Source organism: Aythya marila, assembly GCF_965140915.1.
Source record: "Aythya marila genome assembly, chromosome: 8".
NCBI classification, from domain to species: Eukaryota; Metazoa; Chordata; class Aves; order Anseriformes; family Anatidae; genus Aythya; species Aythya marila.
The window spans coordinates 11,502,839-11,515,853 of NC_139049.1; the positions used below are offsets into that span (position 1 = coordinate 11,502,839).

At 59.1% G+C, this 13,015-nt stretch overlaps 1 protein-coding gene across 1 annotated transcript in view; it reads right to left on the reverse strand.

Annotated features, from left to right (window-relative positions):
• Positions 1-13,015, reverse strand: part of CACNA1E (calcium voltage-gated channel subunit alpha1 E) — a 63,200-nt gene that overhangs the window by 21,125 nt on the left and 29,060 nt on the right. Inside the window, exons 11-26 of the mRNA XM_082766470.1 lie at positions 12,499-12,611; positions 12,305-12,417; positions 12,091-12,222; positions 11,761-11,833; positions 11,289-11,406; positions 10,910-10,977; positions 9,960-10,057; positions 7,558-7,614; positions 5,928-6,527; positions 5,565-5,827; positions 5,208-5,367; positions 4,694-4,823; positions 4,091-4,150; positions 3,705-3,811; positions 1,886-1,897; positions 457-553 (exon numbers count right to left, since the gene is read on the reverse strand). Of these exons, the coding sequence (XP_082622596.1) occupies positions 457-553; positions 1,886-1,897; positions 3,705-3,811; positions 4,091-4,150; positions 4,694-4,823; positions 5,208-5,367; positions 5,565-5,827; positions 5,928-6,527; positions 7,558-7,614; positions 9,960-10,057; positions 10,910-10,977; positions 11,289-11,406; positions 11,761-11,833; positions 12,091-12,222; positions 12,305-12,417; positions 12,499-12,611 (2,201 nt within the window). The remainder of the gene's footprint in view (positions 1-456; positions 554-1,885; positions 1,898-3,704; positions 3,812-4,090; positions 4,151-4,693; positions 4,824-5,207; positions 5,368-5,564; positions 5,828-5,927; positions 6,528-7,557; positions 7,615-9,959; positions 10,058-10,909; positions 10,978-11,288; positions 11,407-11,760; positions 11,834-12,090; positions 12,223-12,304; positions 12,418-12,498; positions 12,612-13,015) is intronic.

A 13,015-nucleotide genomic window follows, 5' to 3' on the forward strand; every position in this document is an offset into this window, starting at 1 on the left:
TCCTTTCTGGCTCCATACCCCATCAGCTAAAGCAGTGAAATCCACGATCCTACCTGCACTGCATGAATAATCCCGCTATTCAGCAGGGAACCACCCCCCTGCTGTGACACGAGGACAGCACAGCGTGCAAAATCTGGGCTTGTTCATGAGCTGCTCTGGTGGGAAAGATAATGAACTTTGGAGAGGGATCTGAGCTCTCCCAGAGCCGGGGCCGTGTACTCCACCAGCAGAGCAGCTGGGCTTTGCTGCCTGCTTTCCGTGCCAGCCCCGATGTCCCTGGCAGAGCACCCGGCTCGGATCTATCTGCTGGGCTGCCTTTAAATAACTCACGGCACCGCCAGATGTGGAGCAGTCTGAGAGGAGCCGTGTTTGGAAACAGGGCTCCTAAAGCACAGCAAACGCCCTGGAAATGGCTTGTTTAATCACGACGCTAGCGCCGGGGGCGGGCAGCGTTACCTTCAGCTTGGGCAGCCGCTTGATGGTTTTCAGGGGCCTCAGGACCCGCAGCACACGGAGGGACTTGATGGTCTTGATATCCCGGCCCTTGTTGGTCCTGCCGCATGGGAGGGAGGCGCAGGCACCCAAAAATGAAGAGGAGACACAATAACCTTCGGGACCTGGGGCTGGGTGCTTTCAGAGCTGCCCCCAGCACGTGCACGGGGAGGGGACTGGGGCCACGTGCCACAGCACCGGGCAGCAGTCACAGGCGTGCTGCTGAAGGAGAGCTCAGCCCACCTAAACACGTCTCCTTCCATGCACACGCTTGTCGGAAATGAAAAATAAAGCCAGCCTCTCCCCTGGAGGATTAGCATCTTTTACAGGGTCTCAGCTACCTTAGGGAATCCCCTTACTGTGTGGAGATGCCAGGTGGCACGCTGCGTGCCCCCACGTCCCCAACCCCTCCTGCAGGCACAGGACATTTCCAGATGGGGCTTACAAAAAGCCACCACTTCTGCAAATGGTTCTGCTGCTGCCTGCCAGAAATCCCCAGTAAAATAAGAGATGAACCCAACAGGCAGGTCCTTCACCAAGGGTTTTCCATCCTGGTTCAACCTCAGGATTCAGCACCCACACCATCTGTGGGGTTTTTTTGCACAGATGCCTCATCCTAAGGTTTTCTGCCTTTTTCCATCAGTGCCCCCTGATGTGGTCAGCCCTCCCCACATCAGGGTCGTGCTCACCTCCACCCCAAGCCAGCTGAGCAAGGCAGAGCTCCCCAGTGGTGGTTCCTTCCTAAAAAACCCTAAGGCACCCCCTTGACCCTCATTTCTCAAAAAAACACCAAGGAAAGGACTTACAATGCCAGACACTCCAAATTACACAGCTCCTTTGCGAGGGTTAATGCAACAGGGAGCACAATAACGGGCGTAATCATTAACAGATTTAAACAAAGCCACTAATTAATGCTCCTCCCCAGGAGCGTGGCCTCACAAAGGGGTGGGAAGAGATTGCACCAACAGCTCCAGGACCTGCTCTGCACCTTTCACCTCCCAATTTTTGCCCAGTGGCAGGGCCTGGGCATGCAGCTGGAGCATCTGAGAGGGGGGGTGTGGGGCAGATCCCTCTGCCTTTAGCTCCGACAGCGCTTTCTCCATCCCCTGGGTGTGCTTCCCACCATCACGGGGTGTGCACGGACACTGTGACCCGTGGTGAATGAATCCTCCTCTAAAGGAAGGGAGATGCATTGCTTACAAGGAAAGTCCTGCCCACCCTTCCATCCTTCCTGCACCTGCAGGGCGCACAGCAGGGCGCTCAGACCTCGGGGAATGGCAAACAGGGACACAACTAAGGGGCAGCACGGATGGCAGACAGACGGACACCTGCTCTCCCTCCCCGTTTCCCCCCCCAGGGTCCCACCCCACGGACACTCAGGCGGCATAGTTACCCCAAAGCATTCCTGCCGGAGATCCCGAGCCACCGAACAGCATGAACAGAGGGGAAAAAAAGAGAGGAGAGAGAGAAAGAAGGTAAGGAAAGCATCACGGGAGCTGCATGGGGATGACCGCAGCCCTCTTGGGCAGCTCAGCTCATCTCCGGCGGTGCAGGAGAAGGCTGCCCAGAAGAGGAGGTGCAGGGGAAGTGGCAAGAGCCAGGCACTGACCACTGCTCAGCCTCTCCACCTGCTGCAAACCCACAAACGTAGGTCTTACAGCCTGGCAGCTCCGCAAAGCCGCCCGCTAATGCCTCCTCTGAGGGTGCCACGGGAGGCAAAAGCCGGCGGGGTCTTTAGTTATGGCTCTGGTTATTCCAGCTAATTTAATTCCAGCTCTTTGGAGATTTATGGCAGCATATCAGGCTTTTTATTTAGGCTGCGCTCGGGCTGATGCATTAAGCTCTCCGTGCTGAGAGCAGCCAACAAGAGGCAGGCACAGGCAGCCTCTCGCTCGCGAGGCGCAGGCTCTGAGCGAGCAAACTACAGCATCATCCGGAGACGTGGATGGACACAAGCTCATTTTTTATTTCGAGGTGGCACTGATGGCCAGGGGGTGATGGTGGCACCATGGGAGGGTGATGGTGGCACCACGAGCCAGCTCGCAGACCTCCTGCTGCAGCCACAGGGGAAACCCAGCCACAGAGGGGGCAGAAAATACAATTCAACACCAAAGCACCCCGTATAATTTTCTGCCAGCGAGTGCTGGAGCTGCCCACGAGCTGCTCTCGCCACCTAACAGCATCAGCCACCCCACGGGCATCGCTATGCCTGCCGACAAGGAGAATGGGCACCTGGGGAGACATCGGTTCTCCCCGTACCGAAGAGCTTAGCGAGGCAGAAGGAGGGGAGAGGAATTCAAACAGCCCTGTGAGAGTTTTTCTCCCCAGACCATGAACCAGGCAGGTCGGGACAGTTGTTGCCGCAGACTCCCCGTGGCTCCGGGGGTGGCAGCATGTCACTCCCGGGCGCTGATGGCAGATGCAGGCATTCTTATAAATGCTTCGCAATTCAAAACCCATCGGAAACCGCTGCGCTGCCTTTGTTCCCCTCACCCCCGAATTTATGAGATCATCTCCTCCAGCAGGAGCCACCGGGGGACACGGGGGAGAGGGACAATGGTGCAGGTTTATGTTATAAAGGGCCCTCCTCCGTGGCACAAGCAGCTCAGTGACTGCCCAGCCAGAGGGGCAGGTTACGTGTGTTTGCTGCAAACATCCGTGGAGATGCACAGGCCCCTCGAGACTTCAGCTGCCTCAAGTCAGAGGGGACCTCTCCATCCCTTGGGAGGGTGGCTGGGGACAGGAAAATGCCACGATGCTGCCCACCAGGCAGTGTCTGAGTGTCACAGCGAGGAGGAGCTCAGAGCAGGACGCATCCCATCCCTGGACTCAGCACCAGAGCCCAAATACATGGTGAGGATGCTTAGCAGGTGAAAGCTCCACTTCTGCCACCCATTCCCTTATTGTTAAGGGCCCCTTTCAGGTCTGGTTCCACCACCAACCTCTTCCCAGCATCTCCACTGCTTTGCCTCCCTCGCTCCCTGCCTCCTCGCTCACTGGTATTAGACAAGCAGGGAGCAAGGAGCCTCTGAGGCTACCCAAGTTTTGGCTACCAGGGGTACAGCCGGGCTTTGCACACTATTGTGAGGAGCCGTTCCCAAAGCAGAGCACAGAGAAATCCCCCCAAGCCCATCAGGGTCCTGTAGCCACACCACATGGCTGCATCCTCCCACCCCAGCTGAGGCAGAGCCCAAAAGACAACGGCCACTTACGCCAAGGCGAAAGCCACCAGCGCTCCCACCACCACGATGAAGTCCAGGATGTTCCAGAGGTCTCGGAAGTAGGAGCCGTCCTGCAGGATCAAGCCCTGGTCGATCATCTGGGAGGGGAGAAGAGCGGGCAGGAGATCACCAACTCGGCCATCGAGCGCCCAGCCAAGCTGGGAGACACATCAAGGAGCATCATGTTTTGGGAGAGCCTGGAGGCTGGTGTAAGTGGTGCTGAGCTCTCCTGTCTCCTATTGCTAAGAACCAGGCTTTAAAATTTCTGTTGTTCACGTTTAGGACCAGAACTGAAAACTGAGCTACTTCCCCCGTGAGCCACCCCCTGCAGCAAGCACGCTGTGGGACCTGCTGCCACCAGCACAGCCTTATCTTACCTTGATAACCATCTCGAAGGTGAACACCCCGGTGAAAACGTAGTCAAAATACCTCAGGACCTGCGGAGAGAGGGCAGGGGTGCTGCCAAGGGGGGAAGCAGTCCCTGGGCACATCGCTATCTCCCCACTTTAAGGTGGACAAAGCCCTGCTCCAGACCCCTGGGCCCTACATCCTCGTGTCTGAACGTGCTCCCCCCGTGAGGCTGTGGTCCTACATGGCCCCTAACCACTGCAATATTTTCTTGAAGGCCAAGGGGGATTTGTCCATCGGAGTTGCTCAGCTTTCCCTTTTTTTCCTGCCCTCTCCAACCTGCCCACCTCTGAGATGCTGCCGAAGGCACGAGCCATCCCCATGGCCATGTGCCACTCCAGCTCAGTTTTACCTCTCACTGCCAAACCCAAAACACCCCTTTTTCACACCAAACCCATGTCCTCCTTGCCTCCTTGTTCCTACCCTCTCATTTGCTCTTCCCCCAGCCCAGCCACAGCACCTCAGAGCCCACCAGCAGCCCATCCCCAAACATCACTGTGACACCACCCCAATTTTGGAAGCGCACAGCAGGCGTCCCTCTCATTTGGGGATCACAGGGGGCTTGCAGTCACCTTGTTACGGTCGGAGTTGGTGAGGACGGGATCCTCGGCCGCGAGGGCGATGCTGCTGGCGGCGATGACCAGGAGGATGCACATCTCGAAGTAGCGCAGGTTCACGATGTAGTGGCAGGCTCTGCGCACCCTGTGCCGAAACAGCGGCTGACCCGCTCACCACTGGTGTGCCCCACGCACCCAAATCCCACCCCACGTCCCCGGCTAGTGACCTTATTGGTACAGGCTCCCAGGGCTGGGTCATAGCAAAGGGTGGCAGAAAAATGGAGGGGTGTGCAACAAGCATTGAATAAAATCCCAGCTAGCACCCAATGGTCAAGAGGAAGCGGTGAGCGGAGCTGGCACAGGGGGAAAGCGCTCTCAGGCAGGGGAAAGACACCGTTAATCAGGTTGTTGGGAGATATTCAGCCCCCTTCCCAAAGGTATCACCTCTTTTCCATGAATACGAGATGTCTGTCCCCTCACAGCCCTCCCAAGCCCTGAATACAAAGGCCAAAAATAAAAGAAATCTCACGGGTTCGTGGTGCTGAAGATGAACATGGAGCTGTGCGGCACCATCGCTTTGCCCGTCTCGCTCTTCTCCTTCTTCCGCTTCTTCTTCTCCATCTCCTCCTCGTCCTCCTTGCTCTCTGCCTCCTTCAGGGGGCTGGCTTCCCCGTCGGTCTTGTTGCTAACTGCAGAAAAACGAGAGCCTTTGCCAGGTACGGGGCGAGGGGCAGCTTCTGCCTCCAGCCCTGCCCTGCTCCCTGCCGTGGGGACCCGGGGAGGAGAAGGCACCCGATGGCCAGGGATGGGAAAAGCCACGCAAGCAGCTCTCTGCTCCCCCCAAACTCCCCCCCAAGGCTCTCAGGAAAGAGAGAGGGGTCCTCACTCTGTACCACAGCGGACTCTTGGACATCGATCATGATGGCGGTGCTCTCGGTGGCCTTCTCGGTGTTGGCGGTGGCGGAGGAGAGGTCGGGCTCGCTGCGGCTCACGGTGCGGCTGGCCCCCAGCGCCGCTCCCCCCAGCAGGGCTTGCTCGCTGGTGTCCGGGCTGCTGCAGTCCTGCTCGCCCAGGCTGCCCTCCAGCCCCCGGGGGGGCTCGGGTGCCGCTGCTGGGGGGCTCCCCTCCTCAGCAAGGACCCCGTTAGTCCTGCGGGAGGAAGGGGAGGAGAAAAAGGTGTATGATAACTGGAAGATGATGACTCAAGGAGATATGGGGGCTACAAGATTCCCCTCCCCGAGCTACAAACCTGGCGGGCTCCCCGCTCGCCTCCGGCTCGCCCTGGATCAGGTCCAGTGCCGCGGCAGCATCCCCGCGCCGGTCCCCATCCTGCGCCCCCTCCGCGGGGCCGGCCTCCTCCAGCCCCATCTCCTGGCTGCCCGAGCGGCTCCCCAGGGCCGGATCCTTCCCCTCCATCCTGGCTTTCCGGTGCCGGCTGCGCCGCTGGCTCTGCCTCATCCGCGCCCTCTCCTCGATGCCACCTCCTGCCCCTTCCTCGCCCGGCTCGCAGTTCCCGTGGCACGCTTTTTGGTGCCACAGCTCCTTGTCCCGCCTGGCCCGGGGCGATGGGCTCCTCCTGTCCTCCCCGCCGCCCGCCTTGCTCCCCGGGGCCGGCTGCTCGGGGCCCTCGGCCGGCGGCCGCTCGCCCTTGCCACCCTGCTCCTCGTCGCACTTCTCCAAGGCGACGCCGTCGCCCGGTTTCTTGCGTCGGAAGATGCTGGCGTGGGGGTTGATGAGCGGGGGCTCGTCCTTGTTGATGCCCTCCTGGCTGGACATCTGCATGTGCCGGCGCAGCTGGCTGGTGCGCTGCTCCCACACCGACATGTGGTGCCGCCGGCGCCGCTCCCGCCTGCAGCGGGGACAGCCGGGGAGCGGGGTCAGCGCCACGAGCCCCCCATGTTGGCATTTCACCCCACAGCACCCCAGCTGCATGCACCCACCGCCCCGGTGACGAGACATGGGGGTGCACATGGAGACACAAACACCTGCCTGGTCACCGAGGGTCAGTCCCCTTTAGCCTTGCAGCATCCCCCTGGTGCTGGCAGGGGTTGGAAATCGGGCTGAAGCTGGTCCCCTGCCCCTCTGAAAGACCTCTGCCCCATCCCAGCCAGGTGGTGACCACCGTCCCCTTGCTTGCTTGGGGACACCACTTAAAATGTGGCCGAAGTCCTCCTGCTGCAGCCAGGATGCTGGCACTGGGGATATTTTTTCTCCTCCAGCTCCTTGGAGCCAGGCTCCTTTTTGGAGCATGGCTGCCCTAATGATGGCTGGGCTTGGGTGGCAGTGCTGATGGGATGGGGATGGAGAGTAAAAAGGGAAAAGGCACCAGGTACAAGGCTGGCCTGCTCACTGAGAGGTGCCCCTCTCCGCCCTCCGATGGGACATCTGCAGTGGGGCACCCCTGGACACACAGCCCCTTTCCCTGCCTGTGCTCGGTGTGCAGCCAGCACGTCCCACGGGGAGCCCGTGTGCGAGGATTTGGGGCTAAAGCTGTTGGCTTCCCCCCCATCCGGGGGTCCTCTGTGCTCCTGCGGGTGTGCTCTGGGGGAGCTGCGCCTCCTGGGGCTGTAAACGGATCCTTTCCACCGCCATAAACATGAACACAGACACCCCGGCGAGGACAGACGTTCCCTTCCCGACACACGGAGACACGCACGTGCACACACGTACACTGCTCACCCACGGAGCACACGCCGGTACACACCCACGGGTACACCGACACGCACACACACACTGCGGGGAGGCTTGGCACGCACAGAGCCACGAGCGCACGCAGGGACACGGGTGCAGGGCAGCGCCCCGAGGCACCCACAGGAGGGGCAGGGGCTGCCCAAAAAAAAACAACACAGGGGGCCACAGAGGACACGCGACCCACGTACAGGTGGCTGCTGCGCGGCTCCCACATCGACATGTGGTGTCTCCTGCGCCTGTCTCTTCTGGGGAGGAAAAAACAGACCCATTCAATCCCCAGCACCCCTCCTGTGCCTGCCCAATTTGCACACCCCGCCGGGGCTCACACACCGTTAGGTGAAGGGATGCACGCAGCGGTGCTCACCCCGGGGCTGCGGATCTGCTCTGGGGAGCAAGAGGGATGTGGCCAAGCGAGCTACCTCGCCAGCCACTCAGAAATCCTGGTCCTCAGGAATTTAGCAGCTCTTTCCAGTGCTGAAGGAAGAGCTGTTCACTCCTACCCAGCTCCACGCTGTGCTTTGACAGAAGAGGTGATGTCGGGCCGGCCCCGAGCTGCTCAGAGCACCACCACCCATTTACACAACCATGCGTGCTGCCCTGAGACCACGGAACAGGATACGAAGCTCATATATGCAAATCTGCATGCGATTTACATTTTCTGCTTTCTGCAAACGCCGCATGTGCGCTGTGAGCAAAGACACCCCGACTGCATGCGATCGAGCACACGTGTGCGCGCAGAGCTCACGCGCGCGAGTCGGGGCGCTCCCTGCTGCTTTCCTGCAGGACACCTGCAGCCCCAGCACCCCCCCGCTGGTGACTGCCACCATCATAGGAGCGAAGGGACAGCCCGGTGCCACGCTCAGGGTGCACACCCGCTGCCTGCCACCGTCCCCGCAGCAAGTGGCCGCGCGGCACCGCCGCGTCGCGGCACCCGCGTGCGTCCATCTGGCCACCCACTCGCCCAGCAGCCCGAGCCATCTGCACCACAGGCGCCCGTGCGCACACGCCGTGCTCCAATCTGCACCGCGGCCACCCACGGCAGCCTGGCCACGTGGGAGCACTCCTCCCGACGGCAACCGGACCTCTCCGCCGGCACGAACGCGTGCACCGAACCTGCCCGTGCCATGGACCCACCGAAGCCATCTGCGTGCACCCGAACCCGAACCGATCCTGGAAAACATCACCTACAGGGCATCACATCCCTCTCCCCTGTCCCTGGAACTAGGGACCCTGAGGAGGGGAAGGAACTAGAAAAAAGAGCTGCAAATATCACTGTCTCCCATTTCAATGCCACAGAAACAACAACAAATTAAGATTAAGAAAAAGTAATCTGCTTTCCTAGCCAGCTGGACGTGACAACAGCAGGAAGACCAGCAAGGATGTGCGGGCAAATCCTTCAGTGCCCTAATATATTCCATCTCCCGCCTCTTCCTCTCATATCTCTCCCTTCTCCAGCCCCTTCTGCAGCCTAAATCCTTTTATTTCTTCACTTTATCCAACGTGTTCACACTGGCAGCCAGAGCCAATGCCCGTGAGCTGGTCACAACACACAAACTCTGCCATCTCTCCTATAAAACCCCCAAATCCTGCTTGCGAGGAAGAGAGGGAGATTTCTCTCTTATTAGGAATCTCTCTTCACCCCCAGGCAGGTCTTACAGGCACTCGTGCCACCCCAAAGCCAGCAGGGTGGGGGACCATCGCATCCCATCCCTGGGAAGCCGAGGAGCTCAGGCAGCTCCCCAAAATCGGAGCTGAACCTCGCTGCTTCCTCCATCCCCACGGGTTGGAGCTCGCCTGGGTTTCTCTCGGCAAATTTGCAAAGAGACGCAGCCGTGTGTGAGCTTGGCTTGGTTTCAAAGCATAATGAAACCTAAAATTCCCTGGGAAGGGATTCTATGAAAAAAAATAAAAAAATAAATCCTTCCAGCCGTACCGAAGTGTACTGTTTTGGGAAACAAATCAAAACGCCTCGTTCCAATGTTGACTTAGAAAGTTTTATGTGATTTAGACCATATGACAGGGCAAAATAAAAGAAAAATAAGGTGTCTAGGAAGGAAAAACAGAACTTTCTGCTGCTGCAACGCAGAGGCAGGGCTCCTCAACAACAGAGTGTCAAGGGTTTCATGTGGGTTTGGGTTTTTGCCTTCCCCAAATCAAATTCCCTTACCATGAAATGCGATTTTGCAAGCCTGCTCCATCCCGTGTAACCGCATTACAGCCGGGGAAGGAGCCGGGGGGGGGTCAGACTTTGGCACTGCTGGGACCCCCAGCTCCCACCTGCTGCTCTCCCCCTGCCCCACCACAAAGAAACGCTGCACAGGAGCGACCACCACCCATCTCCTCTTCCTCATCAGCCTCTTCCCTCACCCTTAGCAGCAACTTCACCTATCGAGGCTTTGTGTTTTGGGGCAGGAAGCCTCTCTGGGGAGATTTCTGCTGTATGCAGGAGGTGAGGGAGCATGGGGCAGCCCCAGGACCTGCTTTGGTGGCCTGGTGTCTGCCTCACGGAGGGCGCACATCCATCTCCTCCTGTCCCCCTCTGCACCCCCAGGGAGGGGAAGGGGGCTCAAGGGGCTGTGGGGTCACTCACTCGATAGCTGGCATGTTGGGGGCGGACATGGGGCTGACTTCCTTGGCTTTCTGAAGGGCGTGCTTCTGGTTAAAGGCCTCCTCTTCCTCCTGCTCATCCTGTGGAGGAAACGGAGGGGTTGCTTAGGGGGAGGCCGGCGTTTTGGGGGAACGTGCGCCCATCGGAGACTGTGGGGTGAGCTTCGGTGCCAAAAGAACGGCACAGAGACAGCCTTAGTTTGTCTCACACTATGGGGATGCAATTTCCCCATCACACTGGATCTCACCGAAGGCGTTAGTGCTACCTGGAGAAGTGAACCCAGCCAAAACGACCCCAGATGGCATAGACCAGCACAGCCTGTCCTCCACAGCCACAGGGTGAAGTGGGGCAGAGAACGGGAAGCCAGGGACCCACAGACAACCCCGGCACAGACCATACAGCTTTAACGAGCCTGGCCACATCTCCAGAGCAGAAAAAAAGTTCTTGGGAATCATCTTAACTCATTCAGCCTCTCCAAGAACCTCATCACCTCAAACTGGTGCTGCCGGCACACCACAGGGGCTCACCCAGCCCTCTTCCCCCGAGCCACAGCCCCCAGCACGTGGCGGGGCAGGGGGATGGGAGCCCCCTGGATTCTCCTGTCCCATTCTGTTTGCTAGGAACAGGTCGGATTTACCCATGGGGGCTGCCTGGTGAGCCCACAGGAGCCGAGGAACAGGCACAGGCTGTGCAAAAAAATGAGCAGCATGGGATCTCTGGGCTTCTTTGAAGAACAGCAATGAACCCTGCAGCTCTTGCCTGCTTTACCCAAAGGGCACCCCAACATTGCAGCCTTCCCCAAATATTCCCCAGCGCGGTCTTAAAAGCAGCCAAGCCCAGCAAGCTTCTTGAGCACCACCCTAAATCACATCCTAAATCACCCCCGCTGCCCTGAGAGCTCCCACCAGCAAGGAGGAGCAGCTGGGACGTACCTTGGTGAGCTCCTGAGCGTTGGCCAGGTTGTCCACCGCGATGGCCAAGAAGACATTCAGCAAAGTATCTGCGGGCAGCTAAGGATGCACAAGCCTCGTGGTAAGGACAGGGGCGTCTGCAGCCACCCCGGGAGGGTGGCCCTGGGGGCTCCTCGCCAGCTCGGGGACAAACTCCTCGCCCATCCCATCCATCCTGCCCGCAGCACATCTCCAGGCAGCTCCTCCTCTGCGCCCGAGGTGTCCAGGGCTGCCCCACGCGTGGTGGGACCCCCTCAACGGGGAGAGGAGGAAGGGGCAGAGGGTTGGGAGGGGTGGGTGTCCCCGGGGAGGGAGATGAGGCGGGGTTGCCCTGCTACAAGCACAGCAGCCAGGCGGATACAGTTTCCGAACAGGGTGAGGACGATGAAGTAGATGGAGGACCACATGCCCGAGCGAACGCCTCCCTGCGAGCGGATGCCGTTGTACATCACTTCGTTCCAGTCCTCACCCGTTAGGATCTGCACAAGAGCAAGCCAGCAGGTCAGTCACCGGCCACCCTCGTCACCCTGACACCCTCTTGTCACCCGGACACTCTCCACCCACCCCACCAGTGCACAAAGGGCAGCCTTGAGGGAGAAGCTATGGGGCTTTGCTGAGGATTTGGGTCTCCTCGGAAGGGTTTGGAAACTCTTCCACCTTGGAAGAGTTGATAATAACAGAGAAGAGAGCCAGCTGCTCAGTTTTGTGGAAGGAGAGGGAGCGAGGGAGTTCTGTCCTAGCAGCTGGACCCGTTTGGCTTCAAGACCCCATCCAGCAGCGAGCAGACGGCCCCAAGGCCATCAGGTGGTGTCCCCCTGCAGCCCGGCTCCTACCTGGAACACCGTCATGATGGCTGCGGGGAAAGTGTCGAAGTTGGCCGACGGTGTCCCGTCGATGAAGTTAAACCTGGAACCACGAGGACAAGAACAGGCTGGGGTAGGGGGCGGCGAGCCACGGCTCTGCGCCATCAGCTCGTTGGTGCTTTGGAGGCTTTCCCCTGCTCCAAGGAAGGTCGTTCCCAAAATATGCCCCAGCCAGAAGGACCCCCCAGCCCCGAGCACATCCCAGGCAGAGCTTTTGGTGCAGGAGAGGTACCAGCAGCAGGCTGAGAGCAAGGCTGCAGACTTCCTAGATGCCCTTTCCCCAGACTCGTTGTGACCTACCTGCCTCCGAACAGCTGCATGCCCAGCAGGGCGAAGACCACGATGAAGAGGAAGAGGAGGAAGAGCAAGCTGATAATAGACTTCATGGAGCTCATCAGCGAGACCACCAAATTCCTCAAGGATGCCCAGTACCTAGAAAAGAGACGTGGCTGGAGCACCCGCAGCAGTGCTAGCAGGAGAGCAGCGACTGGATCTGGGGGTGGCTGGCTCCTACTTGGTTATTTTAAATATCCGTAGGAGACGAAGGGCTCGTAGGACACTGATCCCAAAGGAGGTTCCTGGTCTGAAGATGGCCCAAACCACTTCAAAGATGCTTCCCACCGTGACCTGAGAAGCGGACGTGGCCGTGAGTCAAAGATGAGCTCAGGATGAGAAATCTTCCTGCACCCCATCCCCGTGGCCACATACCCCACAGTCAAAGCAGTTGAAGGAAGAATGGAAGTACAGGCGTGGCCCCATGCCATACATCTTCAAGGACATCTCCAGGAGGAAGAGCCCAAGGAACAGGAACTCTGCATAGTCTGGAAGAGAAAACCCAGATGTTCTACCCTTGGGACACGGAGCATCGAGGAGCACCAGTAGCCCACGTGGCACAGGGCAGAGGTGGGACACGCCGAGGAGCACGCTGCTTCCCCCAGCTCTCAGGCCAGAGGATGGGGTTGGGAAGCAAGCCTGCCAAGAGCTAATCTGCGAACAACAGGGCACCAACCCCACAAATTAATCTTCAGGGTAGGTACACTGGTGCCCCAGTTGTTAGAGAAGGCCAGAGAGGGCTGGCACGGAGCAGAGCAGCTCCTCAGCGTTATATGGTGGCGGTTGGGGTGTCCGCAACGACGTTAACCACATGGCACTGTAGGGGAACATTAGCAAGCTGGACGTAAATCATTGCACGGCTGGAACTTGGCCAGGGTAACCAAGCCAAGCA